Source organism: Meriones unguiculatus, chromosome 10, assembly GCF_030254825.1.
Source record: "Meriones unguiculatus strain TT.TT164.6M chromosome 10, Bangor_MerUng_6.1, whole genome shotgun sequence".
Lineage (NCBI taxonomy): Eukaryota > Metazoa > Chordata > Mammalia > Rodentia > Muridae > Meriones > Meriones unguiculatus.
Window position 1 is genome coordinate 4,458,155 of NC_083358.1, and position 23,346 is coordinate 4,481,500.

General features: G+C 48.1%; 1 protein-coding gene across 2 annotated transcripts; it reads left to right on the plus strand.

Annotated features, from left to right (window-relative positions):
- The first annotated feature begins 85 nt into the window (after positions 1-85).
- Positions 86-22,636, plus strand: Taf5l (TATA-box binding protein associated factor 5 like). Of its 2 annotated transcripts, none has more exons than XM_021650125.2 (5): positions 86-293; positions 9,904-10,048; positions 12,975-13,079; positions 16,433-17,157; positions 20,835-22,636. In XM_021650125.2, exons 2-5 carry the CDS (start codon positions 9,907-9,909, stop codon positions 21,630-21,632), a joined length of 1,770 nt encoding a protein of 589 aa, XP_021505800.1. In that variant the 5' UTR covers positions 86-293; positions 9,904-9,906; the 3' UTR covers positions 21,633-22,636. The 2 variants fall into 2 exon arrangements, with proteins under 2 accessions (XP_021505800.1, XP_021505801.1); XM_021650126.2 differs by lacking the exon at positions 86-293 and adding an exon at positions 441-635.
- The last annotated feature ends 710 nt before the right edge of the window (positions 22,637-23,346 follow it).

A 23,346-nucleotide genomic window follows, 5' to 3' on the forward strand; every position in this document is an offset into this window, starting at 1 on the left:
ACGTCGACGCCAACGGCTCGGGGCGGGGCGGGGCGGGGTGGGGCGTCGCGCAGGCAGCGCTAGCGGAGCGCCGAGCGCGCCCGGCCGCGGCGTCGCGCGTCCGCGGCCTAGCCCGGCGCGCCCGCTCCGTCGTCATGGGGCGGCCACCGAGAACCGCGGGCGCGGCGAGACGTCCGGCGCGGGGACCCGGCTAGCCGGCCTCGGCACGAGCTCCCTCCCACGGCAGGCAGCCGAGGCGGAAGCGGCCGGTGCCGGGGCGGCGGCGGGGCAGCGGGAGCCGCCCGGGATGCTCAGTGAGTGCGGGCGGGGCGCAGGGGGAGGGGGAGGGGACGCGGGGGAGGGGCCTCGGCGAGCGGCTCCGCGCCTCCCGCTCGCCCGCCCGCCCGCCCGCGCGCGCTCACGCCTGCGCAGTCCCGACCTCCGCGCGCGCGCGCGGGCCCGAGCGACCCCGCACGTGGCGGCCCCGGCCGCACGCGCCTGGAGACCCCGCGGCCCCGCCGGGCGCCCTCGCGCGGAGCCAACCGCGAGCTCACGAGGGCGCTCGGCGGAAGTGGGCGGCCGACGGCCGGCTCGCGGCTGGCGCCGGCGGTCGCGGCCCCGCGGACCTCGCAACGCGGTGGCTCCGGCGTCGAGAGGTGAGTGTGCCCCCCCCCACCCCGCCCGGACCCGCAGGTGGACGGCCGCGGGGCTCGCCCGGGGCTCGCCGTTTCAGCCCAGCCCGCCCCGCCGGAAAGTGAAGTAGGGGCCCGCCTCCTCCAGCTTACCCACTTCTTGGCCGCTTAGACTCGCAGGGACTGGATGTCACGGATGGAGTCGGTGACCGCAGAGGCTAGGATTGCCGCCGTGTAGCTAGCCCGCTGCCTCGGTTTCTCCTCCCGTGCAATGGGATGGTGGTTTCAGGCTAGCCTTAGCTGGTAGCGGTGGCGCACTCTGTAATCCCAGCACTCTGTAGGATGAGGCAGAAAGATTGCTGCGAATTCGTGGCTACCCTGGTCAGCCAAGTGAGTTCTGGGCCAGGCTACGCTACAGAGTGAGACTTGGTATATGTAGATACATTTACAGACAAACACGTGGACCTGGTTTTACGAATTATAAAGCGAATATTAAACCAGAATAACCGAAAAGTCGGCTTGTGCCTTCGGCATTTTGCCACCAATAATCAATCAGTTTCCCGTGTTTGGGGACAGTCTTGGAACGGTGAGATTTCCGTATACTTCTGTCACTGTGCAGAGAGGTGAAGACCTCCTCTGGCTGCTCAGTACCTGATTGTTTTTGTTGTTTCTGCACTCCGCATGCGAGTGTGTGGAAGGCACCTGAGGACAGAAGAGCCGGCTTTGCCTTTTTTCTGGCTTGCTCTAGCTTGGTCTTGTGTGGTGGCAGCACTGTTCGTCGCACAGTACTTGAAGTCATGTTTCCATTCGTACACCGGCGTCTCCGGTGCCTAGCTTTCCAGGCCCTCGCTGTCAGAGCATCGTCAGTGAGCTTGCCCTGTGCTCCCCTGAGGCCAGTGTGGGATCGGTGGAGCATGGGGTGCTGTAAAGACGCGCATCCGGACGACCTGAGGTCCCATCCAGGACCTCCATGACTTTGACCACAATGGGCCTCAGCTTTCCTGTCTGAGGAATACTACCTGCCTAACAGAGGTGTGAGGGTAAAGGAGATATAGTCTGTGGGAAGCAGTGAAGGTGGTGTCCGCCTTAGCAGTGAAATACGTTAAATAAACATAGGTGTCAACGGTGGTGCAGGAAACACAGAAATACCACATATACTGTGATGGTGCTCCAGGCTCAGGGTGGAAGGGCAAAGATGAGGAAGCCACGGGAAGAAGAGATAGCCAGGCTGAGCATCAAGATTTGTTCAAGCCAGGTGAATTTGTGAGGATGCCTCCATCCATTGGAGAAGGATTGGCCAAAGCTTACATAAAAGGTGAGGACCCCCCCCCCCGCCCCAGTAAAGTGAGAACAAAAATTGGTTTAAGTGGTAAACAGGCAGTTCCGAGCAACCTCAAAGTGACATGGTTTGTTCTAGCCTACAGTGGAAGCAGTAAGTTTGAAACTGAGTGCATTATGTTACCTTTTTGGAAAGAATGCCTGTAGCACAGTGCTGTTGGTTAGAGAATGCCATCCCCACTTCTGTCTCTAGCTTAGTACAGATGGGCTTTTTAATGTAAATTTCAAAGTTTAGAGGGCACTCAATAAGATGTAAAGGAACTATAGGTTTTACCACGTTATGTTGTACCAGATTACAAGGCAGGTTCCTCCGGTAAGTCTTCTGTGATTAGCAGCTGTCACCGCCACCAGGCACACCTGGGTGCTTCTCCAGCACTAAATGGATCTTTGGGAGGGCATATCCGGCTGAAGCAAACCCAGTCGTGCTGTTTGGGGCTTGGATTCAGTCTCACCAAATCAGTTATATGAACAAAACAACAAATGTTCACTGATGTTTGCTGGGTCGTATGTCAGCACAGGTACAGGTCACACGGAGCACAGATAAGATAATCTGTAAATGGTGGTTCATTCTTGTGATCCCAGGGCAAGAGAGGCAGTGGCAAGGGGTTAGAAAGTTCAAGGTCAGGCTGGCTATGTGCGGAGTTTAGCCACCAACTGACTCAGAAACAAAGCAAAACAGTACTGTAGGTGGTGAATGAAGAGTGCATATTGATAGCTTGGACTGGGACTTCCAGCAAGGACAGTGGATGTGGATGTGGAAAATGAAGACGCGCTGTGAGGACTGAGGACAGCTAGATGGTAGAATGCTTGCCTCCAATGTGGGAAGCCTTAGGCTTAACCCCTAGTGCCCACCCCCACCCCCCAAAAATTGTAAAGTTATCTGTGGTGACTTGGTACATAAGGTTAAGTACTGTTGAAAATCCATAATATGTCCATTTTGGCTTGGGTTTTTTGTTCTGTTTTGGTTTGGGTTTTTTTTTTGGCGGGGGGTGAGTCCTGGTCTCACCATGTATCTAGCCTTGTGTGGCCTGGGATTCACCTGCAGCAGTTTTCCTGTCTGTGCTTCCCCAGTGCTCAGATTTAAAATTGCCATGATACCCAGCTGGAAAATAGAATTTGATAGTCCATACGGTTTACTTGATCATACATACTGGTGTTTTAAGATGCTTATAAATAGTCAGGGATACATTGTACCACAGTTTGATATTTAGGTTGGTATGCCCTTCTGTGTCAATGAAGTTTTATATCTGTGGTGTTTTGAATGATGATGGCCCCATAGACGCATATTTTGTGTGTGTGTTTTGTTTTATTCGGAGACAAGGTCTCTCCATAGCCTTGGCTGTCCTGGGACTTGCTGTATAGATCAGGCTGGCCAGCCTCCCATGGGCATTACCACAAACCAGGACTACCCAGTATGGCTTGTACATTTGAATGCTTAGTCCCTTGGTGAAATTGTTGGCGGAGTGTCACTGATGGTTGGCCTTGAGATTTCAGAAGCCCATGTCCGGTCCAGTCTCGGCTACTGCTCAAGTGCTGTGCCTTGCTTGGCTCCTTGCTGCCATGCCCCTCACCATAATAGTCATAGACCCACAATCTGAAACAGGAAGCAAGCTTCTGAGTATATTACTGATTATACTTGCCAGGTGGTGGTGATGGTGGCGGCGCTTTTAATCCCAGCACTCGGGAGGCAGAGGCAGGTGAATGTCTTCGAGTTTGAAGCCAGCTTGGTCTACAAAGTAAATTACAGGACAGCCAGCGCTACAGAGAGAAATCGTGTTTCAATAACCTTCCTCCCCCCAGTGCTTGCTTTGATAACTTGACTTAGTCATGGTTTCTCTTCATGGTAATAGAAAAGGAACCAAGACAATATAGATCTCCTTCCCCCCCACACACATTATTAAAACAAAAAAAAAACAGTATTAAAGTAGATATAAAATACTTGTGGCTTTCTTGGTTCCTAGAAATCACAAAAGGTCATAAGCCTAAAATAAGTCCAAGCAGAAACTAGACAGTGCTCACACTTTTAAACCAGGGTACAGTTCATGTTCCCTGTCCTTTCCGAAGCCAGTAAGCAGGATAGGAATGCATCAGTCAGCTTTATTCAGTGTTACCAATCTAAGATTCATGTTCCATCTTAAATCCCAACTCCAGCCAGCAATCATAAGGAGAGGAGGATGTGGGGGACACAAAAGTGTTGTCAGTGGCTCTAGAGCTCTTGCCCCATGTGGTGGCATATACTGTTATTCTAGTACTTGAGAGGTGAGGCCAGGAGATCCTGAGTTCAAGGTCATCCTCAGAGAATGTAGAGCCAACTTGGGCACCTAAGACCCTGCCAAAAAACCAAAAACCCTGCCATAACAAACCAAAGGGAGAGTAGATTAGGTTGAGTACCTTTAGTAAGTTCTTATCTGATGTCTCAAACAAAAGGATAAAATTCCAGACTTAACTGAACTTCAGGCTGAGGACTGAACTCAGGGCCTTGCTCTGTCACTGAGCTAAACCCCCTTAGTTCCAGACTTTTTAAAGTGTAAGTTCACGATTAGAAAAAATACTCAGCTTTCCATACCCCTAAAATTGCCCCATGGTCAGTAACTCTTATCAAGCTAATTTGATTGTGTAGGTGTTAGATTCCCTGGATTTACCTTGACCTCATCCTTCTTGAAGCTTCCATTCTAACGGAATGAATTATGTCTATATAGGAGGGGTTTGGCATCTCACCGAGCTGAGAAGTTGCTACTTGGCTTCCTTGGTAGACTTGGTTCTCTACCTGTTGTATTTGGTGGTAAGTAGGGGAGGCTGAGACGCAGTGTTCAGTGATGGACTGGGGTTAACAGGACCGACTCTAGAGCCTCATCTTAGGGAAGTAAGAGCAGTCTACGGTTTGTCCTTCCTGGTGATTACTTGGAGCAATTATGTAAGATTTTACATTGCAACTTTGTTGACTGTTGGTGGAACAGAAGCATCCATTAAGATGCAGGAGGAGAAGGCTATTTGGCATCAGTTCTGTACAAACTGAAAACTGAGAAGTCTTGAAATTTTAACAAAAGATTGTGTAATTATATCCAAATTCCTTTATTCTAGTATCATTGGAAAATGGTGAAAATTATGACCAAAATTGCTGGGTCTCATCTGAGCCGTAAGAGACTTGGAAGGGTGTGCATGCACACACAGGTCCATTTATAAATATTTTGCCATAGAAAGCCAGTTTCTCTGATGCAATATTTTGCTTGAAATACGTGCATCAGAATAGAACCAGCTAAGCCGATTGAATCATGGGTGTGTTCCACGTGGGCTATAAACACAGTTCCTACTGAGTTTCTGCCTTGAAGTCCTTGCCCCAGAAGCTGGCTCACCTGTCCTCAGGGCCCTAGAGCAAAGGCAGTTGCGTTCAAACAGCCCCTACTTCAAATAATTAGAGTAAGTTCTTGCAGTCAGTGTCTGCGGACACATATGTCCTGTCCTGTCTCAAAGACACTCATCCCACGGTCTGCTCTCCCGTGTTGTCTGTGTCTCACAGGCCGTTTGAGTTCTTTGTTTTCCTGTCAGAAGGGCTTGGTTGGAGCCAGGTGGTGGTCACACGTGCCTTTAATCCCAGCTCTCAGGCAGAGGCCAGAGGCAGGTGGACCTCTTGAGTCCAAGACAGCCAGGGCTACACAGAAAACCCCTCTCTTGATAAAAGGGGGTTGGGGAGGATTGGTGGGAATGCTTGTGAATTCACATAGGTACAAGTACCTAGTCCCTGTCACCAAAGTCTCACAGTAGAAAACCTGGAGGTTCTTAGTTTTTGAAGTGTAGAATTGGACTAGTTTAACAGGGTTTGAAACTGGGCACTCTGGAAAACAGCAGCAGGTTTAGTATGATGTAGGCAAGGCTGTGGATATCTTGACTATCCTGATCAGGTCACACTTGAAAAGGGGTCATGGAGTCACAACGGCTATGTGTGTTTGCTTTTCCCCCTCTAAATCAGAATCTCCAGGGCTGGGATTACTTGTTTATACACAAACCCTCTGCCAGCGTTCATGTATGCCGGGTGAGCCATGAAGAACCACTGATCAGAGTGAATGACTACACTGAATAGTAGCCACAGAGAAATGATAGTTTGGCTTCACTTGGACAAGAGAAGAGGCCTCGTACTAGCAATAAAAAATTTAAAAAAGCTTAATTAAAATAGGTCATCAGTAATAAATGAAAATAAAAATAATAAATAAATGAAAAGAAAAATTGGTATTGGGGATTTTATTCGTGCTTTTTTGTCACATGACCAAATTACAGCCTTGACATACTCATTGCCCCTCCTTTCTGGCTAATGTCTTGGGCTCCTTGTGATAATTCTAGGAGTGAAAGGCATAGATGGGGTCAGTAACATTTTATCCATAAATGTATCTGCTTTTGTCCATGTGACTCCAGTCCTGCCAGTTTTCCCAGTTATATGATTTTCAAGAAAATTGGAGGGTTGGTCTTCAGAATATCTCACAAATCGGTTCAGAAGGAAAAGGAGATTTACAGATACTCTAGAAATAGTGTGTAAGCCAGGTAACCAGGAAAAAAGTGCTTGGCTTTTCATGCACTGAAAGGAATGCAGAAAGGGAACAGTTGGAGGGAACGCCTTGAAAAGTATTTATAGAGAAAGGTAAGAGCTAGAAAGATGGCTCAGCAGTGAAGGGAACTGGCTGCTCTTCCAAAGGAGGGTTTGCTTCCCAGCACCTATGTGGCAGCTCAGCCATCTGTGACTCCAGTTCCAGGGCATCCAGTGGCACAAGAATTGGGCATACATACACATGCAGACAAAACACTCATACACAGTTTTTAATTAAAGAAAACATTTTGAGGCTAGCCTAATCTACAGAGAGAGTTCTAGGGCAGCTAAGGCTACACAGAGAAACCGTGAGTTGGGGGAAAAAAAAACATTTCTCTAAAGATTATGTGTAGGAATGCTCTATCTGCGTGTACACCTGCGTGCCAGAAGGGGGCGCCAGATCTCATTATAGATGGTTGTGAGCTACCATGTGGTTGCTGGGAATTGAACTCAGGTCCTCTAGGAAGAGCAAGACAGTACTCTTAACCACTGAGCCATCTCTCCAGCCCCGTAAAGTTGTTTTTGCTTGTCTTTTGTTTGTTTGTTTGTTTTTTAGCTTTTCAAGATAGGATTTTTTTTCTGTGTAACCTTGGCTGTCCTGGAACTCAGAGATCCACCTGCCTCTGCTTCCTGAGTACTGGGATTAAAGGTGTGCACCATCATTGCCTGCCTGGAGAAAGAGGAAAAAACAAAACTGAAATTTTAAATATATATATATTTAAAATACAAGTAACAAAGTAGAAAGCTGATTCATATGAGTAAAACTTGAAACTAAACACAGCCCTAAGTAGTCAGAAATGCAGCTCCATGCTGGTCTGGTCAGAAGCTGGGCTGCATAGGGTCTGGCCCTTGGTTTAAAGAAAGCTCCTTTGACAGGCACACTTATCTGTGTTGTATGCATTCTAGAATGGACACTGTGTTTTGGCCCTGGAGAAGAAAATGTGACAGTTGTTTAGTGTTTTTATTATAATAGCATAAAACATTATGGTGTAATGGCTATCCTTGGTTGTCACCTTGACTATATCTGGAATTAACTAAAACCCAAAAATGGCTGGGCACAAAAGTGTGAGGGATTCTTAGTTAAACCAGGAAGTGGAAAGATCCACTCTGCTTCGGATCTTTGAGGTGGGGAGACACACCTATAATCTGGGCCACACTTGCTGTCCTATAAAGACATAGAAGAAGGAGGCTCTTGCTCTTGGCCTGCTTGTCTTTGCCTTGCTAGTGAGTCCTTTCCTTCACTGGCATTAGCCATCTGCTTCTTGGAATTGTGGTGTATGCTGAAGACCTGCTGAAGCATCTAGCTTGAACAGCTCCTGATTTTTGGACCTTTCATTCATGGACAGTTGTTGTTGGGTTAGCTGAACTACAGCCTGTAAGTTGATCTAGTAAATCACCTTTTCTCTGTATGAGATTCATTCTGTAACATCTGTTATGCTAGAAATCCTGACTGATACAAATTGGGTTCATAAAACATTATGGTTTCTGTATGACATTTTCATACAGATAATGAGTTTGATCTTATTCACTTCCTCATTGCTGTCTCTCCCATTCCCGCTGATCTCCTTTCTCTCAACTGGGTTTCCCTTCTATTTTCTTATCTTCAGTAGTTTTTGAAGGGACCGGTGAGTTTCATTAGGGTTGGTTACAGGAGAATGATGGGTTAACAGAGGCTCATGGCGCCTTCCCAGTGTACCATGGAAGAAAACATCTCTCCCTCTCCCAACAGGGTTATATTTTTCTTTGGTTTTTGGTTTTAAACAAGAAGGGTATGTGCCAGCGTGTGTGTGGAAGTCAGAGAACAACTTGGAGGTTGATTCTCTTTCACTTTTACCTGGGTTCTGGACCTAAATCTCAGATTATCAGGCCTTGTGACAAGTGCTTCCACTGGCCGAGCAATCTGTCTGGCCACGTTTCTCTTTAAATACACTCAACAGGCAGAGGGGAGCATGAGTGATGAGAAGGGAGTATGGGGAAAGGGTCCTGAGGCAGAGATCTGCCCGTGAGACAAAGAGACTTGCTTTGCTGGAACCAAGCCGCGAGCTGGACAAGAGAGAAACCTGGGAAACTCGTTTCCTTTCCTTAATCATTTCTGTCCTCCAGTTTCTTTATTTCTGGCAAAGTAACGTCTGAGGCCATGACAATCATAGGGGTTCCTGTGCATTCTAAATTTGGTAGGAACAGAAAAAAGGCCTTTTCACTCACGTTTTTGAAAGCCTAACTGAGCTTAAATTATTCAGAAAATTATTTGTCTTGTCCAGGTTACTGCCTACCAGTCTCCTTTCTTACAGCAGTTTATTGATTCGTTGTAACACATGTTCAGGCCACCGCTTTCTGCTTTGATCATTGTGTCCAAGGTTTGAATAATTACAAATACTTTGATTTAGGAAACACGTTGCTTAAATCCTCAACTTCAGGTGACACTTGTATCTGTCTGTTTTTCCAGACAGGTTTCTCTGTGTAGACCTGGCTATCCTGGTAAGCACTCTGTGAACTACCTCCCTCTTGCTCCCTAGTGCTGGGATCAAAGGTGTGTATGTCAGCACACCTGGCAGGTGACACCTCTTTTTGACTGTTAAGAACTGAGGTCTGAGCCGGGTGTGGTAGCCCACGCCTTTAATCCTAGCCTGAATGAAGCAGAGGCAAGCAGATCGCTGAGTTTGAGGACAGCCAGGGCTACAAAGTGAATCCAGGACAACCAGGGCTACACAGAGAAGCCCTGTCTTGAAGAAAAACAAAACAAAGAACTATGAACTGGGTATGGTTGCATATCTTTAATCCTGGCACTTGGAGGCTGAGGCTGGTGGATTTCAATGAGTTTAAAAGGCCAGGCTGGACTACAAATCAACCAACATTGTCTCAAAGACTGAATGACCTGTGGGCTTATGCAGGTCTCTTGGTCCCTCCCTAGAGCCACACAAAAGTGCCTCCCATGAGCAGGCTCTCACCTTGGCAGCTTGTGCTTACCCTGGGTCTGGGCTTCTCGGGCCTTCGGTCTTCTGCTGTCTCCTACTGAGCTTTTAGTGTACTTGTTCTGCTACTGCTGTTGAACAGCTCTCTCACAGAGCAGCAGACATGGTGAGATTCACATCTGCCTGCTTGTTTGATGCTAAAAGCACTAATGAAAAGGCTTGCAGAGCTGGTTGAATAACAGTGTTAGTAATCTGTGGGATGTGGTACCCATGCTATTTCCATGTTTTCCGTCAAAGAAACCGCTCTGTGGCCTTCAGAAAAATAGATAAAATGGGAGAGAATACCAGGTTCATAATTAGGGAACCCAGATTTGTATCCTCACTGGTCACTTTGGTATCCATCTTTCCAGCTATCTGATGCCTCTGCCATCCCTTACAGTCCTCTTCCTGTGTTCCTTCTCCATAGGTCATGAAACGAGTGCGCACGGAGCAGGTCCAGGTGGCAGTGTCCTGCTACCTCAAACGCCGGCAGTACGTGGACTCAGAAGGCCCCTTGAAGCAAGGCCTGAGACTATCCCAGACCCCTGAGGAGATGGCAGCCAACCTCACAGGTAACAGGGTCCTGTAGCTGGCCTGGAACATGAGCTGCCATTGCTCGTTGGGTTCTCAGCAAAGGGGAGGCTGCCGACCTCAGCGAGCAGCTCCGAGGGGTCCTGCAGAGCTGTGCTCGCTAGACTTCTGAGCTTCTGGGGCCGGGCTCTATGTCCTTCCCCAGAGGGTTCAGACTGATTGCTCTGTATGTACCTGATGAAGCTTTTTACTCTACAAGACCCAGAATGGTAGATTCTCTCTGCTAGGATAGAACTTTGCTCCTGGAAGCCAGGTCTACAAGGTGGGTGCGTACTATAGGGTTGATGGTTGAAAATACTGGTATTAATAAGAACTTCTGAGATTCTTTTGTTTTGAAGTCCTATTTCAAAACTGGGCACTGGTCTGGGTGTGGTGGTGTACGCCTTTAATCTCAGCACTTGGGAGGCAGAGGCAGGTGGATCGCAGTGGAGTTTGAGGCCAGCCTGGTTCTACAAAGTGAGTCCAGGACAGCCAGGGCTACACAGAGAAACCCTGTCTTGGGGGTTGGGGAAGAACCCTGGACATACTTTTAATCCAAGCACTTAGGAGGCCAAAATAGGGTGGTTGCTGAGTTTGAGACCAGTTTGGGCTACAGAGTTGAGGTCCACTCCAGACTAAGCTACTAGCAGTGGGGAAATTTTAGCCAGGAGGAAAGTGTGACTCCACCAGGAATATGAGGCTATTGTTACACACGCAAAGGTTTTCATCTAGCTATTTTGTGAGTTCAGGGTTTATGTGATACAGATTTTCTGTCCTGTTTCCCTCTGGTTTTCGTGAAACAGGTTCTCAAAGGCCCAGTCTGGCCTTTGAACTATCAGCAAGCCTCAGGTATATGCCTCTATGCCTCACTTGATGGTCTTGCACTGGATGTCTGGGTTTATCCGTAAATGAAGTGACTGAAGGGCGCTAATGGCTGTGCGGTATGGCATTTTCGCTGTTTGTGGGGCCCAGCTCTGGCTCTCCTTCACATACTCAGTGGCTCTTTCTCCATCTGAGTTCCTGGACTTCTGCTCTCCTCAGACATATTGCCACCATTCCATCCTAGCAGCAGCATGTCCTCAGCCCTCTTCACAACTGTCAGTCAGTGGCCTGTTTTGCTTTAAGGGTAGACTGCCTTAGCTATGGAGAAAGTGGTGAGCTGTTTGACCCTGAAGAGCTCCCTTGAGGTGAGAGCCTTGGCTTCAGAAGTCTACCTCCGTGGTTCTTTAAGGCACACTTGGTCCTTCTGGGATCCCCTGGTGAGCAGTTACCTCCCTGTCTCTAGTGACATGGTGAGACCCTATCAGAAAAAGAAAGTAAAGACTCAAAAGGAGCATGTTTGCCCACTACACAGTGAGACAGACCCCGAGCTACTGCTTCTGTCAGTTCCCAGAACACTGCACCCAGCCTCATTCGAAGGCAGGTGAGCAGCTGTTTGCTAGATTCTGACCAGCCCAGATCTCAAAGACACTCTTTGGGAAAGCCCATTCATCCTAAGTGATGAGCCACATTCTTCTTACCTTGTTGTGCCCTGTCTACATCCAGGGTTTTGGCCCTAGGGGAAATGTTTCTCGGGGAATTATAGATAAGGAAATGGTGCTGCTCAGGGGGAAAGAAAGTTTTCAGAATTTCTCTTAATGCCAAGTGGATGATGGTTTAAAAAAAAAAAAAAAAGGAATGTGAACCAAAATTAGTACTTTACTCCTCTGGCAAAAAATATATAAAAATGTGTTGTTGTAAATAAAAAAATAAGTGAGTGTTGGGCTATATAATGTTTATTATTAACCCCAAGATTATCATGGCGGTATTAGCTAACCCGCTATCACAAATAATAACCCAGACACCTGTTAGATTTTATAATTGCCTTATTTACTTTGGGCTGGTCAGATATTCATTTACACTGTCTCAATAACCTCAGCATCCATCTCCCAGCCCCCATCCAATGCCATCCGCCTTAACCATTCTCATCTGGTCTACTTTCCATTCCTAATCCCTGGGTACTTGCTTATATTCTTCATCTGGGCCTTTTCACGCCATTATTGGAGTTCTTCCTCCCTGCCCACGTGGTTTTGTTCTCCACCTAATCTGTCATGCCTTCCTTCCTCCTCTCTTCCCCTCTGTCATAGATAAAACTGCTGTGATAACCTTAGGGCTAATAATAAACATTATGTAGCCCATCACTGACTTTTTTATTTACAATAACAAAAAAGAAAATCAACAAAAAGAGTGAAAATTAGGCCAAGCAAGGGACCACACATCTTTAATCCTGGCACTCGGGAGGCAGAGGCAGGGATCTCTTAAGTTCAGGGCCAGTGTGATCTACTGAGCAAGTTCTAGTACAGTCAAGGTTACACAGAGAAACCTTGTCCTGAAAAAAAGGGGAGCAAGTAGAGGATTCTAAGTTAAAGAAACCTTCCAATAGGTAAAGCAAAAATATGAAGTATAGAGAAAAGATTTAACAGTTTCAGAAGATCCAGCTTTGAAATCAGGAGCCTCAGAAATTGGAGTTATGTGATCAGAAATGAATAAAGAATGTTTCTCAGGGGACTGGAGAGATGGCTCAGAGGTTAAGAGCAGTGGCTGCTCTTCCAGAGGTCCTGAGTTCAAGTATGTTTCTCTGAGCTGGAAGGCATGACCTGACAGACCCAGGCACGGCGTAACATGTCAGCATAGTCTAGACATCTCCTGATAAACCTCAGGAGTACTCTGTGCCTGTCTTCTCTTCACTTGTTTACCCTGTGCTCTCTAGCTGTCCGTTCCGCCGTGCTGGTAGTGTGGTGTTAGAGGAGGGAGGCAAGTGTTACCAGCCTGCCTGGTCTACCCGGACCCTGGAGCCTCAGAGACCGTTGGCCTCTCTGCCCTCTCTCTCCTACTGCGTGATATATAGTAACTGAATTCCTGCCTCTGTCTGTGTATCCTCCTCTTTAGTCCAGTCAGAATCTGGTTGTGCCAATGCGGTGTCTGCAGCCCCTTGCCAGGCGGAACCCCAACAATATGAAGTACAGTTTGGACGATTGAGGAGCTTTCTCACTGGTAAGTCCTCTTTAAGAAACCAAAAAGAGTTGCTGACCCTCAGAACCTCTTGTATTACAAGTGTGGTGTTAGGTTTTTAAGGGTCACTTACTTCTTTATGTGTTTGTTTATTTCAAGACGAGTTCCTGTGTAGTCTTGGCTATCCTTAAACTCTGTAAACCAAGCTGGCCTCAGACTCAGAGATCCACCTTCCTGTGCCTCCTGAGTGCTGTGATTAAAGACCTGTGCCATAGCCGGGCAGTGGTGGCGTTAATTCCAGCATTTGGCAGACACAGGCAAGCATATCTTTGTGCGTTCCAGGCCAGCCTGAACAGAGCGAGTTCCAAAGTAGCCAGGACTGCACAGAGAACCCTATCTTGAAGAAAAAAAAAAGAAAGAAAGAAAGCCTGGCACGGCGGCACACACTTGAAATCCCAGCACTTGGGAAGGCAGAGGCAGGCAGATCTCTGTGAGTTCGAGGCCAGCCTGGTTTTCAAAGTGAGTCCAGGACAGCCAGCACTACACAGAGAAACCCTAGCTCTGGGAGAAAGAAAAATGAGAAAACCTGTGCCACCACACTTCTAAAACAGTTCTTGTGCAAATGTAATTTCTGTGAGAGTTAGACATTGAGGTTAAAGGTTACAAGGCTAGAGCGAATACTCTGCGTGTCTTATTCACCCTTTTCCTATAGCTTTTGGCACAGTGATTTATGACTTCTGCTGAATAAATGAGAGTCAGGTGAGCCGTTGAGAAAAGAGTACTTGAAGTGGCAAGACTTTGAAATGTACATCGTCTCTCAGAGTAGTGCTTGTAAGGGGTGAAGAAGTTAGCTGTTGTCATTTAGGCAGGCCATAGGTAGCATAACCAGAGACACAAAATCAATGGAGATGTGGTTCATTCGCTCCTTACTCATAAACATGAGTTTTTTTAAAACAGTTGCTGAAGAAGAGCTCTTTACCCTATTTGGGAACCTCTGTGTCTTTGCATGTGAGGTGAAGCGGCAGGTTGGACAGCTAAAGCAAACATGTCTCCTGGTCCTGATGATCAGCATTAACCTAAAGTTGAGGAGTTCCAGTAAGAGAACCAGGTTGACTCTGAGTAATAATCAGAGGCTTGTTGAGTCCCTTCTGTAAACACTTGATAAGAAATAAAAACATGCACAGACATACATGCAGGCAAAACAGGCATGCACATAATCGTTTCTAAAATAAATTTAAAAGCTATGTTATAAAACAAAACAAAACAGTGATTAACCCAAAAAAATAAATACTTGGAGTACTGGAGAGATAGCTCAGTGAGCAGTTAAAAGTCCTTACTGTTCTTCCATGGGAACTGAATTTGGTTCTCAGCACCTCCGTTGGGTAGCTCATAGCTGCCTGTAACCCAGCTCCAAGAGATTCCACACCTGCCTCTGGCCTCCGTGGCCACACAGATGTAGCTTGCATGTACACACAAATACAAATAAGTACTTTAAATAATTTTCCCCTTAAGTGAGCTTTTGTGTTAAATAATGGCAAAGATGCATATGAGGAAACTGACTAAAGTCAAGTCTCCATCCATGTGTAGATCACACTCTTGTTCCTTGACCCAGTAACAAAGAGCCTTTGTTTGCATGATCTAGTGTTGGGGGAGGGTCAAGCTATTATAGAAAGTAAAGATTTAGTAAAAGGCATCCATTATGTTTAAACTGAAAAGATAGACTCCATCATAGAAGTGGTTTTATCTTGCTCTACAGTGGAGTTCTCTTGCCTTTATAATGGGGAATGTCTTCCAGCCTGCTTTTCATCCAGTCAGCATGTACTTAGGCTAAGCACTGCACTGCAGCCTGTCAGGTTAGGTGATGGTAGTGTGATAACTGTATCCCATCCATTGAGGAAGCAGACACAGTTTAGCCACATGCGTGTAATTGTGCCTGGAGGGCACCTAGAATGTGGTCTGTTCCACGATAAATGATTCTAGGATGACCCAGGAACAATCATGAAGGTATAGAATAATATTTGAATGATTTGATCACAGCCGGGGTGCTTTCTTGACAAGGCCTCCTCACATTGATTAGGGTTGTTGGAATGCATACTGCTGCACATCTTGATGATAACATCTTACCTAGGTCCCTCCTGAGTGGGATAGCTCTGTACAAAATCCAAACTCATTACAATAAAGCATTACAAACAGCAGTAAACTTCACAGTAAAGGGCCGGAGCAAGTGGATTTTGCCAAACTCTGCTGTGCCCTCAAGTGTCTAGGCTGCTATGGCTCTGAGCAGCATGGGCCTGGTTCACTTGTACAGTATTTGTGCAGTGAGTTGCCTGCCCTCTGCCCCTACACTGGATCTGCAGAGCCCTGCTCACACACACACTGTCCTCAACTTGCATACATACTCAGCATTCTTTATCAAAGTTTCTCTCTCTGTCTCTCTCTCTCTTTCGATCATTCGGTCTTTAACTTGTGCCTAGCTGGGCATGGCAGTGCAAACTTATTTATGTCGATACGTAGACAATGTTCTGCCTGCATGTGTGCCTACCTACCAGCAGAGGGCACCAGATCTCGTTATAGATGGTTGCGAGCCACCATGTGGGTGCTGGGAATTGAACTCAGGACCTTTGGAAGAGCAGCCAGTGCTCTTAACCTCTGAGCCATCTCTACTAGCCCTCAAAGTTTCTTTCATAACATTAAAGTTCCAGACTAGTGGTCTCAGTGACAAACAACAACAAAAAACATATTTATAATTCTTACTGTGAAAGGGAAAGGAAGTTTCCTATTTTTCACCAGAGAAGTAAACGCTTTGAATGGATATTGTCATCAAATAGGACAGACCAGCCCAGATAGCCAATGAGCTTTGGTTTTACTTTGGTCTCAGTGCTCACATATCCAAGGCTAAGTGCCATCCAGAAGATTTTTGAGATGGGTTTTAACTGTGTGTCCCTGGCCAGCCTGGAGCTCAGGTTGGCTGTAGAACAGGTTGGCCTCAAACACAGAGATGTGCCTGCCTCCTGCGTGTTGGAATTACAGGCATGCACCACCACCCCTAGCTTGCTACCCAGGAGATTTTGAACATACCTGTGTTGGTATGAAGCTTATCAAGACAAAAGTCTTTGTGAAGAACTCAAGTCTGCCTAGAGCCTATCTAAGGGTTCTCTGAAGCATAGGTGATAATGAGGAAGCTGCCGGGTGGTATCCTAACCACAGCTGCCGAGCCTTCATACAGCATGGCCAGCTCCCCCACCATGACTGTACCTCCCGACTGCTCTTCCCTGCTTAGTCGGCTCTGAGGCTCTAGGTTCTGTGTGGGCAGGACATGTTGGGTAACTGGCTCTCAGAGGAGCAGCTGTTTCTCCGGTGTTACTGAGTGTGAGTTCTCCTGTTTGTCATTGCAGACTCTGACTCCCAGTACAGCCGTGAGGTTCTGCCTCTCCTGTACCCCCTCTTTGTGTACCTCCACCTCAGCCTGGTCCAGAGCGGCCCCAAGAGCACAGTGGAAAGCTTCTACAGCCGCTTCCATGGGATGTTCCTGCAGAACGCAAGTCAGAAGGACATCATTGAGCAGCTGCAGACCACGCAGACCATCCAGGACATCCTGTCCAACTTCCAGCTCCGCTCCTTCCTGGACAACAAGTATGTGGTCCGTCTCCAGGAAGAGAGCTACAACTACCTGGTCCGCTACCTCCAGAGCGACAACAACGCCGCCCTGTGCAGGGCGCTCGCCGTGCACATTCACCTGGACGTGCAGCCTGCCAGGAGGGCGGACTACCAGCTCTACACCAGCGGGGGCCCCTCCCGCCCCGAGGGCGGCAGCCCGGAGCCGCCGGACATGCCCGGCCCCATTCTGCAGAATGAGGCCGCCCTGGAAGTCTTACAGGAGAGTATCAAGCGGGTCAAGGACGGGCCCCCCTCCCTCACCACCATCTGCTTCTATGCCTTCTACAACACGGAGCAGCTGCTGAACACCGCCGAGATCTCCTCTGACAGCAAGCTGCTGGCTGCTGGCTTTGACAACTCCTGCATAAAGCTCTGGAGCTTGCGGTCCAAAAAGCTGAAATCAGAGTCCCACCATGTGGACACATCCCGAATCCGTCTAGCTTGTGACACTCTGGAGGAGGAGGTAGGGGTGCCGCTTACTCTAGTACCTCCTTCCTGTTAGAGTGCTCTTCCTAAGTCTGACCTGTCTCACCAAAGCAGTAGTCTGTAGTTTCCTCCTGGGCAGCTAAAGCTGGACTCATGCCAGATGACAGAGCATTGTGTCCCATCCATGACTGATAAAGCACATGAAAGCCCTTCTCCCAACACTCAGCATTATTTATGAGCGGGCAGTGTTTATCACTGTCTGAAAAAAACCAGGTGACACGGCCCAGCCTGATTAACAGGTCTTCAGCTGATGTTAACTTAGGGCTCACGATACCTGTCTGTCATGTGCACTGAAATGTGTGTTGTGCAGATTCAGAGAGTGAGAAACAGAATTGCTAGTTCAGGGTCTGCATTTAAACAGTGTCCCCTGCAGAAATCTAGGTTGTTTCACAGCCTTGCCAGCTTAGCGCACACTGGGGAGGCAGCTGTCCTGGCTCTGTGTGCCAACAGTGGTCCAGTGTGGACAGTGCCGTGGCATGTAAAGCTGGTGTCCTGGTCAGCGCGGCAGCCTGCTGCCAGGTGGGCGGCTGCTCTGGGGTAGCAGTGAGAGGAGCAAGGACAGCAGCCTGACTTTGAGTCAGCACTGTCGCCGTTGTCAAAGAACTTAGGCCGAGGGAGACAGCCTTCAGATCAGCATCTCTTGAGCACCCACAAATGCTGGGGTCCAGACGTTTTGTCTTGTTAGTGATGACATGCAGGTGGTTTTGTCTTGAAACACTTTGGACAGATAATTGTTCTATACCTGCTTGAAACACTGAAAAATAAGTCAGTCTGGGTAATTTGCCACAGCCAGTAAGAATGCTGTGGGTGTCCTCATTCTGAGTCATGCTTCCCTTGAACTTTTGGTTCTTGTCACTGAGATAGTGCAGTGAGGATTGTTGTCGTCAGTAGAGTCTAATTTCTAGGGCTCTCCAGGTAACTAACTATGTGTTGCACTTGGGTTGACTTTTCAGACTTCTCTTGTAGCTTCTATCTTCAGCTGAGTGGTTACTGCCCTCACTTAGTCAGTTTTCTGGAAGTACAAAAATTCTACTGACCTTACTGATTTTGCTCTGAACTTTGGAGGTTATTCAGATTTGTAATCTACGGGGAGGGCATTGTGGGTCTTGGGCATGGGAAAGTTTATTTGAAGACCTGGGTCGGGGGTCTTCCAGGGCTGAAGGGAATGAAGAGTGATGGGAGCTGTGGAGTGGCGAGGCGCAGAGGACAGGCTGCTGATGTCGGCGCTGGATATGTGCCAGAGCAGAAAAAGAAATCACCCAGTGATTGGGGAGTGCGGGGCTAAAAGAGGAAAAGTGACCACTGGATGCCCGTGTCTCGGGCCTCAGTGGTCATGGTGGCAGGAGGGCAGTCCACCAGCACAAGAATGGCTGATTTGCTTAACTGTCTCTGCAGCAGATCATACCCGCGGTAAAGGGCTGCTGACTTCGCCTGTTGTGTTGAGCGTGAGCTGTAGTACTGGAGTTAGGGTGACACCACTTGGGATATTTGTGCTCCATCCTTTTGTCTACCAGCTGGGCGTGGTTTCTTCTTTGGTTTTTGACAAGGAACGTTTTAAGGGGGAAGCAAGATAGAAGTTGTAATGTCTTTCTGTTGAAATTGTGGACATATTTTTTCTTAGAGAATTTACCATCAAATTCAGAATCATGAAGGATTAGAAGCTCACGGGCCTATGGGCGTGATGCTGGGAAAAGCAAGTGATATGGCCAAGGTATTGCAGGGCTTAGGTGGTAAGAAATGAGGAACCATAAGACCAAATAAAAGCAATCTCTGCTTTACTCTGGAGCAACCATATGTTGACAATAGCTCAGACTCAACAGTTCCATTCACTGAATATCCTTGGGAATTATGTGTGTGGATCCATAGAAGAACCTGGACAGGAATGGGAATGGAATATTAATCACATCCCCAAGGTAGAAGTGTCCTAACTGGGTTTCGTTAGGTGAGCAAACAACATTGTGGTCTGTCCCAGCCATGATATGGTATGCAGCCATCAATCTTGAAACTCCCCTCCCTGAGAGCCAGTCTCATCAAAAGTAAGTGCAATAGATTCTTCCACAGAGAGAGAAGTAGGTAAGAGCCAGGCGAAGTATGAGAAAAGGAGCAATGGCTGTTAATAGGCTTGGAGTGTGTGTGTATGTACGGACGCTGTGTTACTGCTGGTGTGCTAAGTATGTTACAGTACCATTAGCTCCATCAGCCAGGTGACTCAGTGAACAGAGATGTTTGCTCTGCAAGCCTGACCACCTGAATCCATCCCCAGAACCTGTGTAAAGGTGGGAGATCCACTCAGCACAGTTGTCCTCTGACCTACACACATACATACACACACCATGGCATACACTCCCTTATGAAAAAAAAATATTTTGAACTATTGAATCACATACCTGAAAATCTTGTGATTTTTATATAGCATATTAATTGTCTCGGGTTTGAAAAAATGAGGTGAGGGGCTACAGGGTGGAAGATGACTTGCAAGGCCCATAGGTTCCATCTCCAGCATGGGCATGATGACTGCTCTGCGGCCAGCTTAGGCTCTGCGAGGCCCTGTGTCAGTCACTTACACAGGAGCCTAGTGCAGATCACTGCAGGAGCCAGGGAAGCTGGGTGCGCAGGGTTGGTTGTCTTCCAGTGTGGCAGCCGCCCTAGTGGACAACTACAGCTCTAGTTCAGAGGCTTCCCTGAGAGGATGGGGGATGGATTTAGACACAGCTGCAGCCTTGTGGGGAGAGGCCACGGGAGCACTCTTTACCTACTTCATCTCCAGGTGCTGCTGTGGACTTGTCTTCCGTTTGCATGGAAAACATACTTCTAAGGGTGGCGTGAGCCTCTGTCTGTCTCTCTCTCCTGTTCTTACTCTCTGTGTAGACCAGGCTGTCCTTGCACTCAGACATCTACCTTCCTCTGCCTCCTGAGTGCTGGGATTAAAGGTGTGCACCCCCACACCTGGCTGTCATTCTCAGTCTGTGGTCTGTTACTTTAGGAAACATGCTTGAGACTCTAACTTCCTTTCCTTTCTTTTATCCCCAAAGTCTCTGTAACATCAAAATCTTGATGCTCCCCCTAAGATCTGTCGGCACTCATGGTCTGCTGTAGCTGTATACTCTGTCTTAAAGTTCCTACACGAGTTTTACTTTGGCTAAGTCCTTCAGATTCTTCTCAACAGGCTGTCACTTGTGTTTCAGCTAGCCTTGGAGCCCAGGCTCTTCCTGCTGTGGCTTCTAGGTGTGTGATCACAGGTATGCACTACCAGGCCTGTCTCTCGGTTCCATTATATGGGGTAGTAGCAGCAAGTTATTACCCGGTGTAGAGTAGTGAGAGCTGACAGACAGGTGAGGACAGTGCCGTGGAGCATCTAGGGACAGCATCAGTTTAGAAGTCAGTCTTTTCAGAAGATACCGTCAGGGTTAGCGGTGACGTCCTCTTGCCTCTTGGTCACGTCCTCACTCAAAGATCAAGGCCCACAGAAGTGTTGATGTTCATCAGATGTGGCCTAGGCTTGGGCTTTGTTGGCTGGGGTGGCCACGAGGAGAATGCCCTCTGACAGACTGCTGCCCAGGCAGGGCCCTGCTCTCTGCTTTTCTTAACCTTTCTTCCTGTGAGACCACTGACTATTTTCTTCTTGTGTTTTGCCACCCCACCCACCTGTCCCAGGAGAATGAGGAGGACAGTGCAGGCACAGAGATGAAGATCCTGAGGGGACACTGTGGCCCCGTGTACAGCGCCCGCTTCCTCGCAGACAGCTCAGGGCTGCTCTCTTGCTCTGAAGACATGTCCATCAGGTACTGGGACCTGGGGAGCTTCACCAACACTGTGCTGTATCAGGGACACGCCTACCCCGTGTGGGACGTGGACATCAGCCCCTACAGCCTGTACTTTGCCAGTGGGTCCCACGACCGGACGGCCAGGCTGTGGTCTTTCGATCGGACGTATCCCCTGAGGATATATGCGGGGCACCTGGCAGATGTGGACTGTGTTAAATTCCACCCCAACTCAAACTATTTGGCCACGGGTTCCACTGACAAAACTGTCCGGCTGTGGAGTGCCCAGCAGGGGAACTCAGTGCGGCTCTTCACAGGCCACCGGGGGCCCGTACTCTCCCTGTCCTTCTCTCCCAATGGTAAATACTTGGCGTCCGCTGGTGAGGACCAGCGATTAAAGTTGTGGGACTTGGCCTCCGGGACGCTTTTTAAAGAACTGAGAGGCCACACGGACAGTATCACCAGTCTGGCCTTTAGCCCAGACAGTGGTCTGGTTGCCTCGGCCTCTATGGACAACTCTGTCCGTGTCTGGGACATCAGGAGCACTTGCTGCAACACACCTGCTGACGGCTCTTCAGGGGAGCTCGTGGGCGTGTACACTGGGCAGATGAGCAGCGTTCTGAGCGTGCAGTTCATGGCCTGCAACCTCCTCCTGGTGACTGGGATCACGCAAGAGAATCAAGAACATTAGGTTTTTATCCAGGTGGCAGGCTGGGTGGGGCTAGAAGACTGCTCACAGTCCAGGACTTGCTAAAGCGGAATCAGTGCTTACAGAAGAGCCCTCCCTGCCCCACGCTCCCTGGTGCACAAGGCTCCAGCTTAGCACTGGGATGCTGTCAGGCTCGAGGCCTCCTGTCTTCATGCCAGCACCTTGCTTTTGCATCTGTCTCTTCCCAGTGGGTACCGAACAGTTGCAGAACTCTCCCTGTAGCAGCTGTAGGCAGTGTCTCCTGTGACGACCCCTTGAAGGAGGTGGGAACAGGAACTAGGAAAGGAAGGGATCTAGCAGTCTTTTCCATGAAGATAGAACTAGGATTTTTTATTATTATAATTAATAATTACTATTATTGAGAAGGGGAAGCCCTGCACTGGCAGCAGGCATCTCTGCCTTCACCTGCAGGGCTGACTTCTAGCACTGGCTGTGCTACTTGGAATTTTGAGGTTCAGGGAATGTATCAGGAGAAAGGGACACCGGGTAATGTGCTTCTGCCGGCGGCAGGGAGCGTGGCTGAGCATCGGGCTCTTGCAGTGATAGTGCAAGAAAGGTCTTTCAGTGGCTGCACTAGTGTCAGTTCTTCTCTACCCTGGAAAGAAACATGATGGGTGGGCAGAGGGTGGGCACTTTCATCAGGTGCCCAAGGTTCCGTCCCTACACCATCAGCAAAATTATGATAAAGAGTAATTTTGAATGAGTCATAAGATAGACTTAAGAAATGCTGGCTCTCCAGATGACTGTTAATGCTGAGATGGGGCTTTAGTGTCGTCTTCTCCCTCAATGATCTGCTTCCTCCCCTCACTGCATCAGTGCAGTGAGCACAGGAATGAATCGTGAGTGCACACTCACAAGTATCAAACCATGCTCTAAGGACAAAGCAAGTTCTAATGTGTGGAAAAGGATTAAATATTTCTGTTTTCTGAAAAGAGTTATTTTGTATTTTGTTTTCTATTAAAATGTATTTAGTTTCAAAAAAAAAAGTGTGGCATCTCATTTACACTTTCACAGTAGTCACGTGTACCACTGGTCCTGGAAATGTGCCTCTCCTCTTTCTTCAGAGAGTGTCCAGCATATAGGCCACGTGAGCCACAGAGTAGATGTGGTGGTCTTGTCTCCTGTGGTGTTCATTTACTTTGCATCATGTTCTTCCTGGCATTCCGTTGCATTATCTGCAGTAATGCATCCAGGGTAGCGAGCTGCTGCCTAGACATGAACATCTGTCTAGGAGGGCCCCACTTCAGCTTCCTTCATTGTAGCTGAATGTGGCAATGCACACCTTTAGTCCCAACGCTTGGGAGGCAAATAAAAGTGGATCTCTGAGATTGAGGCTAGCCTAGTCTACATAATGAATCCTAGGTTAGCCAAGGGTACTTGATTTGACACTTTAGGAAAGAAAGAAAATAGAAATCCCTTTGTGAACTCCGAGAGGTCTAATAAGCTGTGCAATAATTCCAAGGTGGTGGATGTGATGGCCTGTAAGTCCAACACTTGGGAGGACAGGGCGAATCGGGAAACTGGCCTGGGATACATAGGCCTTGTCTCAAATAAATAATGTTGCAGCGGATAAAGTGCTTTGGCTTTAATCTTTTATGGGGTCGACCCTAGATTCAGAATTTTGCTTGGCGTTGATGTGGCTTTTTGTCTACTTTACTAGAGAAATAATAAGTCTGTTTATGCCCGGAGATGGTCT

What these genes read in the sequence shown, in the direction of transcription:
- Taf5l (XM_021650125.2), top strand. Translation starts at nt 9,907, where the DNA reads ATGAAACGAGTGCGCACGGAGCAGGTCCAGGTGGCAGTGTCCTGCTAC. An exon ending in GATGGCAGCCAACCTCACAG is followed by an intron (nt 10,049 to 12,974) that starts GTAACAGGGTCC and finishes CCTCCTCTTTAG; the next exon opens with TCCAGTCAGAATCTGGTTGT. An exon ending in GTGACACTCTGGAGGAGGAG is followed by an intron (nt 17,158 to 20,834) that starts GTAGGGGTGCCG and finishes CACCTGTCCCAG; the next exon opens with GAGAATGAGGAGGACAGTGC.